Source organism: Cydia splendana, chromosome 8 (genome assembly GCF_910591565.1).
Source record: "Cydia splendana chromosome 8, ilCydSple1.2, whole genome shotgun sequence".
NCBI classification, from domain to species: Eukaryota; Metazoa; Arthropoda; class Insecta; order Lepidoptera; family Tortricidae; genus Cydia; species Cydia splendana.
In genome coordinates this window covers 14,087,031-14,108,255 of record NC_085967.1, presented here as the reverse complement: position 1 = coordinate 14,108,255, position 21,225 = coordinate 14,087,031, and the positions used below count along the sequence as shown (strand labels likewise).

General features: G+C 39.3%; 1 protein-coding gene across 3 annotated transcripts in view; it reads right to left on the bottom strand.

Annotated features, from left to right (window-relative positions):
- LOC134793117 (partitioning defective 3 homolog) overlaps positions 1 to 21,225 on the bottom strand; it is an 80,300-nt gene that overhangs the window by 38,030 nt on the left and 21,045 nt on the right. Inside the window, exons 1-2 of one of the 3 annotated variants that reach the window (XM_063764656.1) lie at positions 13,908 to 14,657; positions 1,401 to 1,604 (exon numbers count right to left, since the gene is read on the bottom strand). In XM_063764656.1, coding sequence (XP_063620726.1) covers positions 1,401 to 1,604; positions 13,908 to 14,030 — 327 coding nt within the window. In that variant the 5' untranslated portion in view covers positions 14,031 to 14,657. Of the gene's footprint in view, positions 1 to 1,400; positions 1,605 to 3,849; positions 4,080 to 13,907; positions 14,658 to 21,225 lie in introns of those variants that run through there. The other 2 variants (XM_063764658.1, XM_063764657.1) reach the window with 2 other exon arrangements.

Here is a 21,225-nt window from a genome sequence, read left to right as displayed (position 1 = left end):
ACACTATTCTAAAACTCACCGCTTTTGGCCGACGCCCACCAGCACAATCGGAATAACACAAACCCATATTTAATTTCAAGCAAAAAGATTGCCTGAATTCGTTTCTGTTTGCTGACATGACACGTAATGATTTGTCGGTGTTGATCATAGGCCAAATAACTGCTAGACAGCGAACAAAAAACAAGTTCCAACCTGACTATTTTTCAGGAGTTCGCGCGTCCACTCCTGTTCCCGCCAATACATTTTTTAAAGAGAGGGAGCAATGGTACTACCCCATACAGCCAGACACGTCACACGCATTGTGTTTTTAAACGCGCGAGAGATTATTAAATTGGGAAAATAACACATTAGATAACCCAGTTTATGAATGAAATAAATTAATACAATTTTAAAACATGATTTTACGAATATAGACTTATGACAATAAATTCATTTTCGTACTTGACAAGCCCACTGCACACTCGTGCGCGAATCGCGGCGCGAGTGTGGAGGGGGCTAATATATACAGATTATTTTTAAAGTGCGTCGTCTTTTGTCCAGTTTTCATAGACAACTTTAATTTATAATATTAATATAATTTATGATTTCGTGCAAATAAACACTCGCAAAATCCTTTTGACAGTAATAACTGTTGAATTTAATTAGTAAGTACAATATTTCATTACTGATTAATTCCTGAAACGAAATAGGTACAGTCTGCAAAGTTATTAGCGTAGGTACGTAGCATCTCTGCATACAAACATGTATGCAGGGGTGCTAAGTTAATATGGTGGTCAAGCAAATCTTGTCAGTAGAAAAAGGCGCGATATTAAAATTTTCTATGAGACGATATCCCTTCGCGCCTACATTTTTCTGCCGCCTTTTTCTACTGACAATATTTGCTTGACCCACTATAGTTTTGCTGACTGTACATCAGCCGTCAGTCGTTGTCGTTTAACATTCGAGGTGAGTACTGTGAGTACTGTGGACTATGGAGTATGGAGCTTAATTGTATTATGCAACTATTTGCAGCACGCACACGCTCTAGGGAAATTCTATTGTTTACAGACTTACGTTACGGTAAGGCCGAGGTATTTGTATTTAGTTCTTTTGATTGTTTTCTAAAAGGAAACGCATGGTTTATTTTTTTTTAACATTTTTATAAGTACATACCTTAATTTTGAGATGTACATAGCCTGTCTTCGAGCAACTAATAGGGATTTACGCCATGCCATACCGCAAGGACGGAAAGACGCAAGTAAGTACCTACGCTATATTGTGGGGCCAAAGGCGAAAGTGCTTGCAGGGCCGTAAATCATTAAGGAAGCCGTCTCTCTCGCACTCTCTTTATTTTTATTGCCCTACCGGCACATTGATTTTAACCCCACAATAGTCAGGTCCTATAGTCAGTTTGTACTTACTCGGAACATGTCCGGGGACGCGGTACCCGCGCTGGAGCCGCTGGCGCCGTCCGCCTGCGCCGCCCGCGGCGCCGGCACCTGGGCTGCGCACTCGGCGGTGAGCGTCTCGCGGTCGTCCGCCACGTCGCGCACGCGGTCGTCCGGGTCCAGGATGCCGCCGGAGCTGGCGCGCAGCGCTCGCACTCCCACCCATGTTTCGGGGCCCTGGGGGAGAGAACACAGGTTAGCTGAATGTCTCGTACAAATTACACAGTTACACACGCGTCTGATGTAAACTGTCAATTTTAATCTGGTTCCTTAACTACTAGAGTAAGTTTTTAATACATGAAATGTCTACACGGAATGAAAAGAGCTACTTGACCAGTTTTATTAAATTTCCTTTGACCGCGTTTGAATAGACAAAATATATACACGTTCCATTTGTTCCATGCATGTATTGGACTTCCATATGTGTATAAAATAACTGGTATAGATAACGTACCTAGTAGTAATGAAACGGGTTTATTACCATATGAAAACCCCAAATTGTAATAACATTGCGCTGTAAAATATTATCTTAACTAAAATCTCGTTTTGATTTGTCCCAGTTTGTATCGTCATCCAATTGGACAATATCAGACACCGTTAATCTCACACTGTCGAGTGGATTACCTATTATTGCCTATCATTACACACTCGGCATGACATCGCGTGCTCCAAGTGCAATCACCACATAACGGCCGCGCTACGAATTAAAATCCAATAGTTAGCGATGCGAAGTTAACATTGACAGTTGTACCTATAATAGACTCACTAGATGGCGCTCAGAACTAGATGGCGCTCAGAACTAGATAGCGCTGATGTCAAAATAACTAGCTTGTCAAGCTTAACGTTTGACAATCCTGCCCTGCCAGCATTATGTTAGTTAGATACGAGAAAAGTGGCTAGGTCGCACGTCGAACTGACGAGTTGAATAGGCAAAATATTAACCTTAGTTACCATGAAAAAGTAAGGCGACGAACAGCGCCATCTAGTTCAGCTATAAACGCCACTAGATACGGTAAATAGTTGCCACTCGGGCGTTTATCGGGTTTACCATGGTTAACTGACGCTGTAACAATCAGCTGTTTCTACGGTTTTAGAAGTTTTATTTATAAAACTTAAGAAACCTTTGTTACATTTTGTCCCTTTTAACATACACATTTGTCAAAATGACAGATAAGGACAAACTAACGATTATCAACGACTTAAAGTCTTGACACGCGTTTATTAGGCTGGTATTCCAATTGTCCAATTTCTTAATTCAATGTTATTGCATCTCACTCTCTCATTAAGCAAAATGTGAGACGCAACGCAATACACATTGGACAGACGGAATACCACCCTTAGACACAAGTCGTATGGAGGTAAGTAGATAAATTATTGATGTGAGTACCCACGGGGCGGCCACGTGTACGTTTGTCTGTTTGCGAATTCTGTATTTCTTTAGTACTTAAACAGGAACGGGAACGTTCCCACGCACCTGCCTATTGAGAGACGTGAATGCGGGCTTGTCGTGCTTCGCTCGTTTTGTCTCACTTGTCAGCCTTTGTCCGCTCGTCAGCGAGATACCTAGCGAATGATCTCAAAAGGCGGATTTGAAAACATCTATCTGCAATGTATGGATTGAATTGCGAAGACGGTGCGGATCGAAGCGTCGATGATGTTTTGTTCAAAGCCTTTCACCCGTAATATCACAAAAGCGGCGAGATCTTGATAGAAATTAAATTAATGACTTTGTCTTGCAAAGATAATATTTACCCGCCTATTTCTTTCACGTTCGAGAATACGAAATCATATTCGTAGTAAAGCTAGCTTACACGTGCACACATAATGAGGACTTTTTTAGGAGTACAGTACATTTTATGCAAAGACCATTTCCAAGTCGTAACAGGAAACGGAGGAAATGTTTTCTTGCAACGCAAAGGGCACCAGCATCCCAAACATCGGCCATATTACGTAACTTAATGCTTACTCTTTTTTAATTTGTTGTTTTAGGTAGAGTTAGACCACGAAAAGTCTGCAGCGATTTTGATAGCCCACGCAGTGCAAGTGTTATTTATACGTCATAATTTCATAGACGTTTGACGTTTAAAATATATAACACTTGCACTGCGTGGGCTATCAAAATCGCAGCAGACTTTTCTTGGTCTAACTCCTTCTAGTGCCACATAGCAACTTTATTTATCTACTGATTGATATAGTCTGTCAGAGGGTCATTAGTCATACTATTCAATTATATGTGTTACCTATCTAGTTAAATAGTGTTGATCTGCTTTATAAAAAATAGTTTGTCACACTGCCTCGCATAAACCACCCGCAGTCAATCGCGTGATCTTTTAATATGCCAAACTTAATTGTTCACATCTTCCAACAACATAACAATTGCAACTAAATATTATACATTTTATAATGATAAAGGTATTCCTACCCAAGTGACAGTTCTGCGTTTGTCGCGCTCCCTTGCCGCGGCCAGTCGCGCGATCTTCTTGAACCGCGGCGGAGGCACGGGCACGCCCAGCTCCTGCATCGTTCACATCGTCCGACAGGCCACGACACTTCACCACACTCCAAGACAATCGCACTTGCGTAATCTACACGTTTTCACTCACTTTGCACAAAGCCGTGAAACGCGCAATTCATCATTGAATCTGTTAATGCGTGTTGAATAATGATCATTCGTTCCATCAAGCACTTATTGTATCGAAGCAAGAGGATTACTTGATAGTCTTGATACTCGTCATTGAGTTTTATCGCCTAGGCTATTAGGTTAAGACTATCTTTAAAAGTCAGAACCTAACTACACCCTAAATTCTCTTGAATAGCTAACCGATACAGACCTCGACCTTCACGCTTCACCGCCCCATGTCAATCGTTCCGAACAGATGCTACTCTTGAAAGAACTGATTCATTGCTAATATTATACACTTGTCGTACGGTTAATTGCACATTCTGCCATTCATGGCCAAAGGTGCTCCGCGCTAACAATGCTATAAAGAAATCTAGCACGTATCTCTTTTTAGGATTCGATTAAGTATCCCACTGTAAACATGACCCCGATGATAGAATGCGCGGAAACTTCGACATGTGATAAATCTTAGGCAAGTTTCCTACAAAAAAGTTAATGTCTCGTTTTGATTCTCTGTTCTCGGCAATAAACATTAAAAATGAACATACTGTTAACACGCTATGCTACATGGTAGACTCAGATAAATGGGCATTCGTAAACCTTATAGCAACGAGATAAGGTCTTCCGATGGTAAGGTACTTAAGTGGATTGATGTTAGTTCATGCAACATGAGATGCCATTCCGAGAACACGTCCATTCCGCTGCAGCAGCTGCGCGAGCGCACGCGATGCCGTGCTTTCTCGGAACTATCTTCGGACATATGCTTACTTCCGCTATTACCTTAACATTAACACCAATCCCGTATTTTTTACCTTGTAACTACATTCAAAGTGCGTTAAAATCAATTTTCATTCCGACCGCGTCACAAATGACATCGTGTTTTTCGAATGCAAATTAGCCATCTCATGAATTCCATCATCAGATCTCAATTATGGCCAAACAGGAGGTACAGATTTTAAAATTTAACGCTTCAAATTTTATATACATACTGACGCGGTCTCTTGGGTTGGTATCCATATCCACGGAAGACCAGCGTCTAGGTACTCTAGGTAGGTACCCGAAAAATAACTTGAAATCAAGCTGAGTGGAAACTTTTCAGTGATGCTTTCAAAATTACATGTTTTATATTTTTTTTAAAGTTTGGACTACGCAATACTGCAGGCGTCTTAAAATATGTTTTTTCTCCTCCTTCTAAAAGCAATCTAAAGTAACAACAAACGTAACTAATTGTGTACCTCCTTTTTTGTAAGTCAGTTAAAAATAACTGGAATATTTTAGTAAAGTAATGTTTATTCAAGGGCTCCAATTTGTCCACTCCCAAAGAGGGTAAGGCGGCGGAAATGCAGTTATGGGCAGAGTTATGTGTTGAATGATAAGCGATGGCCATGCGTCAATACTAACCGGTTAGTTACCCTTATTGATCCAGTTACTATAAGGATCGATTATGCATATTATGCATTGTGCTAAACTTGGAAGTAAAGTGGCAAGTTATTAAATTAATACACGGGGATGTTAGTTGGTACCTATAAAATATTTGTTATTTTTTTCTTATTTACTCATAATGCATGTTAATTATAAGATGTAATGTTTTGAAAAGATGTGTCTCCCGAGTTTGTTGCCGGTCCCATATTAGGATACCCTCCTCCAATTGAGGGGGGACTTAAATCTTCTCGAGGCAGAGTTGTAGGGTTGGAGCCGGTGTAGCTTTATTTGACGTTCATAAGCGCATCGTAATATGCCTACTTGAATAATAAACTATCTTTATATTTATTGTTTCTACCCTAATATTTGTAAATAGTGCTGTTGTATTATAACATTAAGTTATAATAACTACGTAGTAATAATAGTTCACTGCCTTATAATAAAAACCCTAAAAATGTAATCTATCTAATAACAGATCTGTCGCCTAGTATGACAAATTACCCGCTCACAACAGATGGCTGTATTTTTTTATCTCAATGTAGGACACAGATGTTATTGTAACTTTAAACAAACACAAGCTCTCAGTTATTTTAGCAACAGGTCCCACGATCTCTACATGGCTGTATATAGCCAATCAATCTCTGTCACATGTACCTAAGTACCTAAGTGAATTTATTTCAGCAAGCATGCCGTAGAGTGTAAGGCCGTTTGACGTGAAATTGTTATGCAAATATCGGTTGTGTGGCTAATGCAGCCGAGTGCGCCTCTCACGTTGCAAAACGGTTTTTAAAGTCGGTAGAGCTTGACCAGCATCAGCGTGATAATAACTGTCAAGGTAAAAATAGGTATAACTTTTGACAAATACACATAGTAGGTACCAATTTTAAGAACAAAGTTAATTACTTAATTGTAGTTTTCTAACCCTGTCTGAATGACAAAAAAACTGGATTATCACAAATTAACATGAGTTTCACATATTAACGCATCCGCACATTTCACCGCAAATCCTTTATTCGAAAAACACTAAATGTTCGGTGAGTTTCTGAAATTTTCAAAAAACTTTCGCAGACTAACTTCATTTTACGTGAGCCTCGAAAACTGAACGTTCCGCACGTCGGCCGACTTCGCGCGCGACTCGATCATGACTGAAGCCAAGCCGGCATTAGAAAGATCGCATAATACATACAAATAAACGATTGCTGAGGTTTTTTCTCTAATCCAAGGTTTGTGAAGCATGCGAAACGTAAACACGAAACGGCTCTATCTTAATAAATGAAATGACGCAGGATTTACGATCACAATGGCCAGATATTTAGGCTAAGCTAAGTGAGGAAACCAGGGTCCATGACCATAGGTATGTCAAGGAACAATTTACTAGTTTTAATAACAAAACATTCGTGAGACACAGACATATTAAATATTATATTAAACGGGTCACTGATGTACCGAGAAGCATCATCGGAAGCACGCGTTGGCGGACCAACACAGACTGAGTCGTCCGTAGTGAAACATGTCGAGCAAATTTCGACTTAAAATATATGTGAGTGACCCGTTTTAATATTATTTAATAATAATCATTCACCAAATTTAAAAATATAATTAAATCATCGGAGACGACGAATTTATTAAACGTATTGTTACTTATAGATCAATTAACATAGGTAACCATCTCCACTTTAATGAGTAACCCCCTTATTCATAAATGCGCTACAAACCTCAATTAGCTAATAATCGCTTGTCCTTTTCTGTCTGTCATTTTGACTTATGTATTTGTAAGAAAGGGATAAAACATAATTTAACTAAATCAGGCCCGTAAAGTTTTTCGAATAAGGAGGTAAGTAGTCATTGGAGAGTTAATTTGGGGCTCGGAAATGTTCTATGCTAAACTGCACCTCGTGTAGTTGAGTAATCTTCATGTTCTGCCTAGAAAAGCCTTCTAATATACTTAACTTAGCCGTTTACAAGGCTTCTCTTGCATGTACTAACCAGATTTTGTCTAGAAATAGTTTAAGATCAAACTACAATATTGATGTAAAACGCTGCGTGAAAGCAATGACAGATTAAGGTATAATAACATTTTCAATCAGAAAGCGAGGCGTAGATAAATTGAGGGCAAACATTGCTGAGCAACCAAACGGCAAACCGAACCGTTAAAACTGCATACAAACGGTGGCAGATACTCGTTTAATAGCTTTTGCTTACACATTTTAACTAACGATACTAATGGGGACAGGTGGGTAAAACACATATGGCGCTGTTAGCCAAATATGAATCTAGGCGGCGACGTAGTTAAACATAACTGGGTCTACTAAGCTGACTAACGTTAGATATGCACTAGGTCAGGTAGGTTGATTAATGATAAGTACTGAATCACAAACAATGTCCATTAAAACGTGGTAAATTCTTGAGATAAACTTATCAGAGATAGATGATAAAGATAAATCCCGTTATTAATCGTTATCTGTACCATATTCAATAACAAAGGTATGTGCGATTATTCAATCTTAAGTGCTATAAGTTGATAACCGTGAGAAGATTGTGTAATTATCAGAAGATCAACAAAATATTGTACTTTATCTAAAGATGAAGATATTTATCGTGCAAATGACTATGGTATTAGATAACATTCTAATACAAATAACTTACAAACTCTTAAGTCGCAAACTATTCATGATCGTCGTATTCTTTGGAAGATCGATGGTGAGTTAACACAACCGGGAGCGTATTTGTTTAGTGCTAAATTGGCAAGTTTGCGAGATTTCCCTTAAAATATATTTTTAATTAGGTACCTACCGGTTTATTAGTTATACGTGGGCCATACTGAAAATTTCTGGATTCTGATATATGAGACGACTTATTTTTTCTAACTGGCCAGTCCAGGAATTTTCAGTATGGCCTATGTACCTATTATGTCTTTAATCTACCCAAAATGCATCTATTGCAATTTGACCAGACACACATAGATAGATCCACGACCAAATAAGGCGAGCATTAACGATGGTACGGCGGAAATAAGGTAAATAGCTTTGTGGGCGCACAATGTCAGGTTGTATGGCGAGTCTGAATGACGCATCGGGTATTCGGGTGTCACCTACTATACGAACGGCACATCGCTAATATCTCGGAAAATTCTAGACTGTCTGACCTGAGAAGATACTGGTGCAAGGCACAAGATATGGCTTTAATATCGCGATGCGATGTGCCATTAAGACCCTACTGGAAATGAGCGAACACTACGACTTGCATCAATCAATTTGGCAAGGACATTGCATTTTAAAGGCCACCCCACACTAGCGTCTTTTGAACGTCGGCGTCTAGTCAGCGCTATGGAAAATGGCGTCGCTGCGCAGTTGCAACGCTGCGTCGAGTTGCGCAGCAGCCATATTAGAGTTCACTAGACGCCGACGCTCAGGGGACGCTAGTGTGTGGTGGCCCTAAACCATCAAATCATCATTTCAAATTCAAACCTATTAAGATTCTTTTTGAGTAGGTGGGCCAGCATATCGCTAAGGAATGTGGAAGATTACCTCAAGGTTGTAGTAATTACTATTATTATTCATTTAATTATGTAACCTTTTAGTTAAGTGAATGAACTGTAATGTGGTTCCCCTTTAATTAATTACACAGGAATTTAAAATAATCGACGGTGACATTTTAATAATAGGAAATATTCACTACATTAACCGGCTACTTATGTACTTCGTAGTTACAGCAGCGGTAATGTTACGTTAAAACTGTTAAAAGCAATAGCGGGTGGAGTGCCTACTATTCCACATTATAATCTTACAACTCGTGACACCGCATATTTTGTGATCTAACCGCCAGGTAACGATATTTACTTTAAAATAATAAACAAAGTGACAGGGCTGACTTATCTACCGTATTATCTACTTTTAAAAGAAACCAACATTTGTAACTTATGAGAAAGTTGAAAAATGAATATAATTATTATGATAGACACGTCACACCGTCAGTCATAATGTCATAATATGCCCCCTAACATCGATATGTGTCAACCTTACATACATTTCTTTATAAACCAACATAGAACTCTAGTTTTAGTGGCAGTAACGACTGTAGTGAGTTAGGTTAGTAAAGTTACTATTGACACTACGTATTTATAGTGCTGCAACAAATTATGCACAATGTTACAACACAGGTACATGCCTCGACCATTTAAGGAAAACCAATGTTACTTAAACAAAAAAGTAATCTGAATAATGTAAGTTCAACGCCCCGCTCGCGTGTAGTGTACGAGTATATGGCACGGGCACATAATTGCGATGTAGTTGAATTAATGCAGTGCTTTCCAACACTTTCGGATCAAGGCGAGAAAGTGAAGCCGACAATGGGAACTGAAACTGACGTATTGATGTCTTGCGTACAATGTTGTACCCTAGTCAACGAAGAAGAATATTCTATACTTGGGTTTTAAGAAAACTGTTATATCTTAATATCAATGTTTTTCATATGTCTATTGTATTGAACGATGGTGGGCATTATGAATACTCTAATAAAGGCTAGTATTACCAGCTCATTCAGATTATTATATATTATCTTTATTTGATAGAGTCTTTTACGGATAATTTAAAGGACTTGTACTCAGGGGCGTATTTACCCTAGGGCCAAGGGGGCCATGGCCCGGGGCGGCAGGCCGCGGGGGGGCGGCGAAGCCGCCCCCTCGCGTCTTTTTCTGGGCGCCTTTTATAATCAAACTTAGCTATATTTTTATTATATTTTAATTGACATTTAAATTAATAAACAAAATTAGGGGATATTACTGCAATGTTCTGCCGCCAGAGTGCAGCACTACCGACTCAGTGAATAGACTAACTTATACATACTGTGCCTTAAACTGTTTTTTGACAAGTTTTCACAGACAATAAAATATGACATTGATGCATCAAGGCGGTTTGTTAACAAGGGCCTACCGGTAAACGCGAAAATCGAAATTTAGTTATCTGCCTCTTTATCGTTCGAATATTCAAGAGTGATAGAGAGATTAGATAACGAAATTTTGATTTTCTTGTTTCGCGGTAGGCCATGTGCTTGACGTGACGTGTGATGTGTCAATGTGGTTTGTTTACTGTATGTGCCACAAAGGTGCCACCTACGCAGAGCTTTGCCTAATATTCCCTATTGCTTAAAATATCTACCAACAAGTACCTAAATTAAGCAACATTTTCGTTCAAGAAGTATTAGTACGGCGCACTGCCGAATTTACCACTAGGCTGAGTAGGCTGAAGCCTAGGGCGGCAGAATTTAGGGGGCGGCAAATTTGGGTCAAAAAAATATTTTATTTGCTGTTCAGATAGGGTCGACCAGAATTTTGTCGCTACCCTATTTATTTGTAAAATTTAAATAACAAGCATTATTTGTCGATTTTGCCGCCCTCTGTCATGTCAAGACTCTTTATATTGAGACAAACAGACGGCCGGACGGACAACAAAGTGATCGTATATGGGATCCGTTTTTTTCCTTTTGAAGTACGGAACACTAATCATTTCCCTACTATTTTCTCGAAAAAATCTCGCTACGCTCGCGTTCTCACTTTTTTATTTATTTATATAGCCCTTTATTCTGAACATGATTGTTGGTTTTTAGTTTTGAATGTTTATATGAAGTCTCTTGGTTCAGTGTGCCTGTCGGCAAAGGCCTCCTCCAACTCCTTCCAGTATTTCCTCTCTCTTGCCACCCTTGTCCAGAGTGGTCCCACTGTGAGTATAATTTCGTCTTCCCATCGTGTTAATTGAGGGCCTTGCGATCTTGATCCATCTGTAGGGTGCCACATGAGAATTCTTTGGCTCCACTTCTCAGTTCGCGTTCTCACTTACATACCTACATTATTAGTGACCCATCTGACTACATTGGGCGGTTCTTGTGTCTTCGTGGTATTGAATCTCACTAAATTGTTCCGATCCCATGCCCAAACTCAGTATAGATAGAGTGCTCTCGATATCAGATACAAATACAATACTTTTCATGACTTTCCAGCACCATAGAATGAGGGATAATGGCACGGCCTATGTAATACGCATCCCTACTACTGTCGTCTGCATAGCAATGATTATCATTGATATGCAGCAATGACAGCACAGAACCTAGTGCAACGCCAGCGGTAATGTCCACACTATCGGAGCAGCTTCCGTCTACTATACAGCTCATATGCGTCTACCGGAAAAAAGCTAGTGATCCATTTGTATAACATAGTCCCTCGAGCAGACTCGATGCCAGACCCGACCGAACTCCTTAGCTATATCCAGCCTGACTGCCAATGCCTCACCTTGATTCTCAATGGCCAAAATCCAGCAGTATCCACCGGTCACCGATCAGATCAGGCAAATATAACGAGGTTGCATCGTCATAGAGTGACAAAAACGGCCCATATAAATCTGTATCTAGAATTATAGTGACGTCACCTTTCTGCACTCAAAAGAATAAAAAAATATCTACATTCCACTATCAGCGAAGAGCGCCTGAATAGCTTAGCTCATCTTAATATAGAAGCTGAGCTGACAAACGTTTTAAATTACGACAGCGTCATTGATGATTTTGTCAACCAATTTGTACATATAGTTCGTTTTTTTAGCATTAGAAATAAGGTAAACAATCTTGATGTGTCTCTATATTGAAAAACACATTTTATAAATAAGTTACGGCAAATATGTAACAAATATGAATCTAATACAATCATTTATATTCTTCTGCTTTCATAAGTAATAGTTACTAATTTTTAAAAAACGTTAATCAATTAAAAGACATGTCAAGATCGCTTACCTTCTTTCAAGTTCTTTCTAATGCTAAAAAAAACGAACTATATGTGGGTAAATGGTAAATTTTAGTTTTTTTTTATTTCACACCCCAAAGATACTTGTTGCAGGTTTTTTTTTCTTAAATAAAATACTTTATCGTCACTGATGAAGGGGGGCGGCAAATCAAAATGGCCCGGGGCGCCAAATTTGTAAATACGCCTCTGCTTGTACTTTTTTACTCGAATTACTAAGAATAATGACATAAACAAAGGAACGTATATCACACCAGGAAAACGCCAAGATGTGATTGAAGTCGTTCTAGTGAATGTTTCTTTCTTTATTTTAAAGTTTCTTTAGTTTCGAACGATTTTTAGGGTTCCGTACCCAAAGGGTAAAAACGGGACCCTATTACTAAGACTCCTCTGTCCGTCTGTCTGTCTGTCACCGGGCTGTATGTCATGAACCGTGATAGCTAGACAGTTGAAATTTTCACAGAGGATGTATTTCTTTTGCCGCTATAACAAAAAATACTAAAAAGTACGGAACCCTCGGTGGGCGACTCAGACTCGCACTTGTCCGGTTTTTAAACTCATAAACATCAGGAAAAAAACTCATGTGTGTATCATTGTTGTTCTCGAGTTCCTTGTTAATCAGACTAACTTTAGGAAGCGCATCTTCCTTGATTGTTATAAATATTGATGTTTTGTTTCTTTCTAGGTAACGAAGGCGATAAATCTTTCAAGTGAAGTGACGGAAAGAGTTCTTGTTTGTAGTGGTTTCTTTGGGTAAGTGATTGTAATCAATGCCATAGCAGGGGGCCTAGAGCAGATGACAATCGTACATCGACAATCGCCAAATGAATAGAAAATATGAACTAGAATTGCAGATACTACTGTCTACTGTAAGGCACGTCACTATTTTCATACATTATTTAATGGCATTTTCTATCGTCATCTTTGTTAGGCCTCCAGCCGGCGTATTATGGATGACTTTATCCATCTTTATCCACGTGATAAAATAACTGTCACTTTTTAATACCGTGGGATAGAAAGTGACGGACACCGTTTTATCACGCTGTCACGTAGATAAAACGACCATCATATCCGTACAGGTGTAAGGATGCAGCATGGCAAAGTAAATACCATGGAATTATTAATTGCAAGTACAAATATCTCATGTTTTTTAGAGTTTTGCGGTCAAGAAGCAACTCTATATTGTTTCGCCCAGTTCGTCCGCTGGCCTAGTACAGCCGGAGACCTAACATAAGTATGTATTCACTTTGCTACTTGTCTCACTGTTTAGAATATTCGACAATTAATTTTAATCGACCTTAACCCTAAAAGAGTCATGTGGTATTAAAACTAGTCAATTATTTGCATAATTTATACATAATTATATCTGGAGGTTGTCGCAAGTACGTAACGGTGTCTGTTTTGGAATTTACCTTAGTTGGACATCGGTATTTGGTAATGGTCTTAGACCTGCTTCGACCAAACTGTATTTCGAATCTTGTTTGTTCGAATTGAACCTTTGAGAATAAACTGATTTCGATCGGGCACTTAATTAAAATAATTAAAAATTATTTATAATAACCTGATATTGATACTGATAGTGTATGAATTTAACCATATTGCCATACTGTGGGACATAGCTTTATTTATATTTAGGAATGTTCCGTGACCTTACCGCTTCATTAGCCTTCGGCAGTATGTTCCTCTGCAGTTTCTGCACCGGATAGGTCTGCCTCCACCCGAACAGACGCACCAGCTTGTCTGCCACGTCCTCGCACCGCGCTGCCGAATCCTTCATCTTAACTAACGCACTTTCAATCACTGACTCATGCACTGTTTTGGTTCCGTTTCACAAGTCGTTATGTTTACTTTATCAGAAAATGTAAGTGAAAAGTGGGAACGTCACTAAAATGTTTGCTCTATAACGCCGAAAACACATTAACACTACACTGCCGAGACGATGACGAAGTCAGAAAGCAAAAGTTATGTCAATTTGTTAATCTACCAATTAAGGGTAATTGCTAAGAACGTGTCCGCATTGGAGAAGAGCTTCTGCGGAACTGCTTAAATCATATCGTACATGTTAGGTCGCTTCTACTCTATGTCACTGCGCACCACGATACCGCTAGCACTTCCAGTTAGCCACGCAAAAAGTGTTGAAAAATTTGTGTCTGCCGCCGGCGAGCGACCGGCGCGCTCTCCGGCCGCGCCGTTATCGCTGCCATCGTTATCACACGCCCCCCTCGCGCCTTCACCGACTAGACGGTACCTGCGTACAATGCCTGCATGCTTTATCTATCCGATCAAATTGCAATGCGCGGGATTCTCGGCAACAGCTTTATCACGTTTGAATATCGCTTCCAACCGCCGAGCCTGCACTCAAGTGATGTAATTTTCACGCTGATGCATCGCTCGCATGCAGGCTTCTTACTTCATTAGTGCGTTCACTTTATCTTAGTTTAGATGACCATCGAAGGAGTGAAGGGAGCGAGTGAGCGGACGCCGTGCGCTTTATTTAATTGATTAGTTTGGCGTGATTAGGTTCGGTGTTGTTACTCGAGTTTCAAACATTTATTCTTACAGGCTTTATTAAAATGCGAATGCTGATAGGCGTTTCATTTGTGTCAACATCAGTTAGAGCAGGAGATTAGGCAAAAAGAAAGTAGGTATCGCCACTTGTACCTATGTAGATTAGTGGGTACCGTTGATTATATGACAATAATATGTTTTTTTCAAAAATAAAAGCCACTAATTAGAATGGACATGTCACACCATGGTCAGTGCACAAGTGGAACAAAGAAAGCCTGGGTGTATGTTTCCTGTCAATGTTTCATCATGTTTGTCCCACACTCGGTGACGGCTCATAAATTTTTCTCAAAGTGAAACTGCAGTGTAGTGATCGGCAATCTCGTTATTATCTGTAGGCATAGGCCATAGGTAGTCGAGTTAAAGAAATCAGTGTACTTAGCCAATTTCAGATGAAGTAATAAATTAGAGTTAATTAGTTTTATATGAGCCACCTCTAATGGTTGTATCTATTTCTTTAGGGTATTCAACGGCCTTTGCTTATTCATTTTTTTCGGGCCAGATTGTATTTGGCTCTATTGATGGGAATGGGACATACATATCAGCTGGCTCGTAGGACGTCGTTTACAGACCCCTGGTTTCACTCAACTACGCTACCATGAACATATAAAAAGGTTCCTTGCTTAATGCTTCGAATTATGGTATTTAGTGAAGCAGAAATTAGCCAGAATCTCAATCAGTGAAAATTATAGACCTGTCCAACTCAAAAAGCTGACTGAAAATGTTGTGCGTTGTTTTATGATCACAAACGTGGTAGTATATAGCGTTTTTTAGAACTGAAACTATTTCCTTGATGACTTTAATAGCTGCGATGGTCTCTCCAGCCAGTTAAAGGGCTTGCATCATTATTGCCGCACGCGGCAACGCATTAGGCGGCAAAATGGTGGCATTAACGCATAGCGCGCACTGCAGCACGCGCAGCGTGGCGCGCAAAACGTTGCTTCCACAGACCATAGATGCCGCAAGCATTCTCAATTGTATGGAAATCAGGACTATCAGGACTATCAGGAGTGACAATTTTTTCGTCCCTACCGCACGCTTCATGCAGCATTATTTATGCTCGAGAACCAAGCTGTTACGTAAGAACATCTTTTGTGAACTACAGTGAAAAAAAAATCTCTTATAGTTCGTTTTTTTTAGCGTACCAATAAGGTAAACAATCTTGATGTGTCTTTTAATTGAAAAACACATTTTAAAAATAAGTTACGGCAAATATGTAACAATTATGAATCTAATACGATTATTTATATTCTTCTGCTTTCATAAGTAATAGTTACTGATTTTTAAAAAGCGTTTTTCAATTAAAAGACATGTCAAGATCGCTTACCTTCTTTCAAGTTCTTTCTAATGCTAAAAAAACGAACTATAAATTTGGAGCAACGATTCATTTTGGGGCAAAATCTTAAGACACGGGACGGGAGCACGACCGATCGGTTAAATAGTAGTATACTGCAATACACTGTTACTAACAAATACACCACGCAAGCGAAGTTTGCTGTGTCTAATGAAATATATGGTCTGTGGTTGCTCCCCTAATGGTTAACCTTTTGGACGCCAATGACCGATATATCCGCACCGCAGGTTCAACGCCAAAGACCGATAAATCGGTCACAGACCACAGAGCAACATAGACCTAAGTGCATATGCATAAAGTTAAATTTCAGTTTTGACACTTCGGTGACGTGGCGTCTGAGTGACAGCTTTTGTGTTTGACACGGCGTCGAAAAGGTTAAGCGACGCCGGTTTGAAATCCAGCTATGCTAATCACGGGCTCGGCCGGCACTTGGTATTGTCTGATGATTGCACGTTTCATAATGACACACCCCGATCCAGAGCAATGTAGAACGCTTTATGGAAATCACTGCATTGCTCTTAACGCAAATAATTAATGCGACATTTAAAACTAATGGCGTATTATCATACAAGTGTCTAGCAGTTGAACGCGGCAAAGACAATGGGGCAATTCACAATATAAAAACTTGCACATTATGTGATCGCGCCGTCCAAGCATATTATGGTGGTATTCAATGTTTCAAACGAAACAATTGACGATTAAAGCGCTGGAGTTACTCTATTCGACGAAGGAAAATCGATTTGATATGAGGCGGTAGTGAAACAGCATATTTAGAGGAAAGTTTCACATGTTCCCACAAAAGGCGAATGTAAACGAGGGTCCCACGAAGCTGCTTTCTACGGAGAGATATGGGTATCTAGATCGGTGTCACTGCCATTATGTTACTTACTCTACAAACTACAATGCCACGGTATAGCCGTGGCAATGATACTCATTAGTGAGGAAAAGCAACGACAAGCGCGCATAGAAATACCGTATCATATCAGCTGCATTTGCGGAATGACACCAATATCACTTGTATTTTCTTTCTCACATTTGTGTCGTCCAATAATTCAGCCAGAAATGCACTGTTGTGGTTAGGGTTGCCAACTTTTTTTTGGTGGAAAATAGTATTTTCCAGAATAAGGCATCAAAAATATAGTACACTTCAAAAAAATATAGTACTTTTAGATAAAATACTAAACATGAAGTGTAATATACGTTTAATCGGAAATATAGTATTTTAGCGTACTATAAATTATATAGTATTTTTCCAAAAGTATATAGTACAGAGACCCAAAATATAGTACAATACTATATAATATAGTACGGTTGGCAACCCTAGTTGTGGTGTGCCAGCGGCTTGAGTTTTTAATTATATTGCACGGTAAATTTTGGAATAACTTAAGGTTCCAAGGAAAATTTAGCCAGTCAAATTTAGCCTGAAGTTATTTTTGCAATCGGGTGCAAAGGAAAAAGATTTCCACTTATAGCTTATCGCACGTAATATTTACGTGTTAATGAATTTTAGTTATCTGTTTGCATGCAGAATTGAACAAAGAAGTAGCTGTTCTTTAATTGTATATGTATATGTATATATTTGGTAATATTGCAATATTCATTAGGTTAGGGTCAAATGAAGGAGCATTGGACTGGCGTGCAGTCATGCAACACTGAACACACCAGCAGAGAGCTCAACTAACCTATAACATTTATTACATTTGTATAGGTACAAACTGTTTTTTTTTTACGTGAAAATGCGGTAAATCTCGTGGTACTGGGAAAACAGTTTTTTAATTCTGTATTGTTTATTTCTTGCTGAGGTAGAGCCAGAGTAGAGCAAAGATCAGAGGACATTATGTTATTGAAATTATTTACGTATTTATGACATTAAAAAATATATTTTAACGAAATAGGTACCAAGGAATCTGCAATGCAGTAACCTCTTAGGGCCACTTACACCATTTACTAACCCGGGGTGAAACGGTTAAATCTGGAGTTACCATGGTTACCAGTACAATTTGATACTGGGTTAACGCTTTAACAGGTTAACCCCGGTTTAGTGGGATGGTGCAAGTGGCGCTTACTCGTTATGCCGCTACCGCATTCACAAGTCCGGTGCAAACTTTATGCTAATGTAGTCTAACAAAAGCCAATCGCGACAATGCCTGAACAAACTCGGTGTCACGACCTTTAGCTTCAACACAAGGTTTTCCGGAGCTACACCAGTAACGATCCCACTTTTTCACTCAATACAAGGTAATTAAAGGTTTGCACATTGCACAATGGTAGAACGTCACAATTTGTCGATGTAAACAAACTGGAGGCTGCGCGGCAAGCAACTGGCTGGTTCGGAGTGCTGCGCGTGCGGCGGCGCGGGGGGAGGGCGACAGGTCACCTCCCCCCTCCGGGCCGCGAGGTAGCCAACCGAACCATTCAGAAGTGTTCGAACTACTTCGAACGACATGTAAACAATGGTTACACCTGTGTCACCATACTGCCTCCGCAAAACGTAGGTAACGATTCGTTAGTAGATATCTACTCGTAGTCCAGTTGCAGAGCACGGTGCCCATGCATATTTATGTTTTTCGTAATAGTTACTTACACATGAATTTCGTAATTAACGTAATTCTTTTTACGCATGTGATATGAGGACATTGAGGACTCAATTAGCATTTCAGATGGTAATTAAAGAATTTAAAGATAATAATTATAGGTGACAGGAAGGGCGGGTGAAATTAAAATTAAAGTCACGGCGGATGCGTGCTTATTTCCTGTCGCCCGAGTTAACAAACCATCTAAAAATTAGGATCACAAAATCAGGACAAAAACCATAGGTATAGGAAAGTCCAAACTACCGACGTCCCGGAAAAGAGTGTTTTATAACGTCATGGTGGATAAATATCTACATTCCGAAATGAAGTGTGTAGTGGGCGTAAGACCGAGGGTTCAACACTGTCAGTCTACAACAAAGGGAAGAACTTGGTCGGAGGTTTAAAGAGAGTTCAGCCGTTTTGTAACCAGAGATACGGCACAGGATTGGCGACGCGTGACGCGGGCGCACCTAGCGGAACGGGGTGCCTACCCGCTGACCAACCACCTTAAAGTAAAACTAATTTCAAGGACATGGGAAGTCAAAATTTAAGAGTGTAATTAGACGTAAAAGTGAAAAGCAAAGGGAATGACTCAATTATATTATTTCATATATATATTATGTTGTTCACATAATAATATATATGAAAATGTAAAAAATAGTTTATTATTAACATTCCGTTTGCGGACTAAATATTGCTGTAGTTGTAGGCTCTACTTTTGGTACGTGTACAACACAGTAATCTGCAATAAAGTTTGATACCTAATTACGAGGCGCTCAAAAATATATGGTACGATACGACTCTATTGTAGAGTCGCTTCAACCTGCATATTTTAAATGAATTTGCTGTGACTAATGTTTTTGTACATCACTTATTACTTACTCCTAAATCTCCCAAATCTTTTTTTATTTTTCTTAATGAACTTTTCCCAAAATTTCCTCAGTATCAATAAGTTTTGTTGACGCAGATCATGGTTATGCTAACTCTACATCAAAACTGTATGTGCATCTTAGCGCCATCTAGCTTAATGAACGTGCATTAGATGCTCAACGACTTAACTAAGCCGGCCATGCCTGTCGGCTCTAACATAACATGTCGGTTCAGATATTTTACGATGGATGGCTGTAGAAGCATTCAACGTTTACAGGAATGCAAGAAATTAACATATTAGGTATTGTAAATTCAAGACAACACGGTTAAGTAATTACTGAACCTATCAATCTATTCCTTGATGGAATACTGGTATCTGCTACTCGTATACTGACTAATTGCACCCTTACTTAGTTCAAATTTTTGTAAATAGATGTCATTGCAAACTAGAAAGTCAAGCTACATACCAATTCCTTAAAAACTTAAAGAAAGTAGCGTAAGGGTGGTATTCTATCTCTCCAATATCTTGGTCCAATGTCATTGCGTCTCAAGGCTCGATTCGGAAAATGAATTAGATTTCTACTAGACTTCAACAAGTTACGATACGGATAATTTAAAGATATTTGTAAGATAGATATGTCAAATTTGATGTTTCAGCGATTCTGGAGGTCCTCTTGAACGATTTCGACAAGTTATGACTTAGATATCCAAGTCACATCTAGTCGATATCTAATGTAGATCTAGTTGATCTCTAAATCGTCTCGAGATCTTGTGATTATCTCGAAATCCGAATAGGCCTGTTACTCTCTCATTATTAAGCAAAATGTGAGACAAAATACAAAGAAATTGGACAGGTGCAATACCACCCAAGGGCCACGTGCACCATTCACTAACCCGGGTTAATCGGTTAAACCTGGAGTTACCATGATTACCAGTGCAATTTGACACTGGGTTAACCGCTTAACCCCGGGAATGCCCGGGATAGTGAGATGGTGCAAGTGCAGCAAGTGACACTAAAGGCGTAAGTCTTTACTAAAAATTGTGTGACATGTGGGGGAGTTAACCGTCAGAATGGGGTCCCGATTGCCACACAAAGGGGTAAGCCAGCACCTGCACCACATGCTAACTCAGCTGTAACCGCCGTAGCCGGTGAACTCGCAATGTCTTTGTCGCTGCAGTTTTCAAGGTCCACGGCGTTTCTACTAAGTGCCGTGCCTAATGTACTTAGGTGTTTACTTGAATATCACTCGATCACGTTAGGTATTTTAGACAGGCCTAAAATTAGCGCACCTAGGATCAATCCGAACATAAATGAGATTCTCGATGTGAATGATGGGATTTTGTGTTTATAAATAAAAATTCCGACTTTTTAACAAATTAAATAGATCGTTCACTATATGAAATAAAAGAAAGAATAGAAATTACATATTCCACTTTTAACAACACTGAATTCTGATGATGAGCTTTACAAGGAATTAAAAAATCTATTAAGCTACCGTTACGATCCCGGGCGAAGAGTCTAGAGTCCCTTTCGCCAATTTAATTAATGCAATATTTATAAGGGATATGTATTTGATTACTTAGGTACTTATTATTATAGTCTGTCTCTC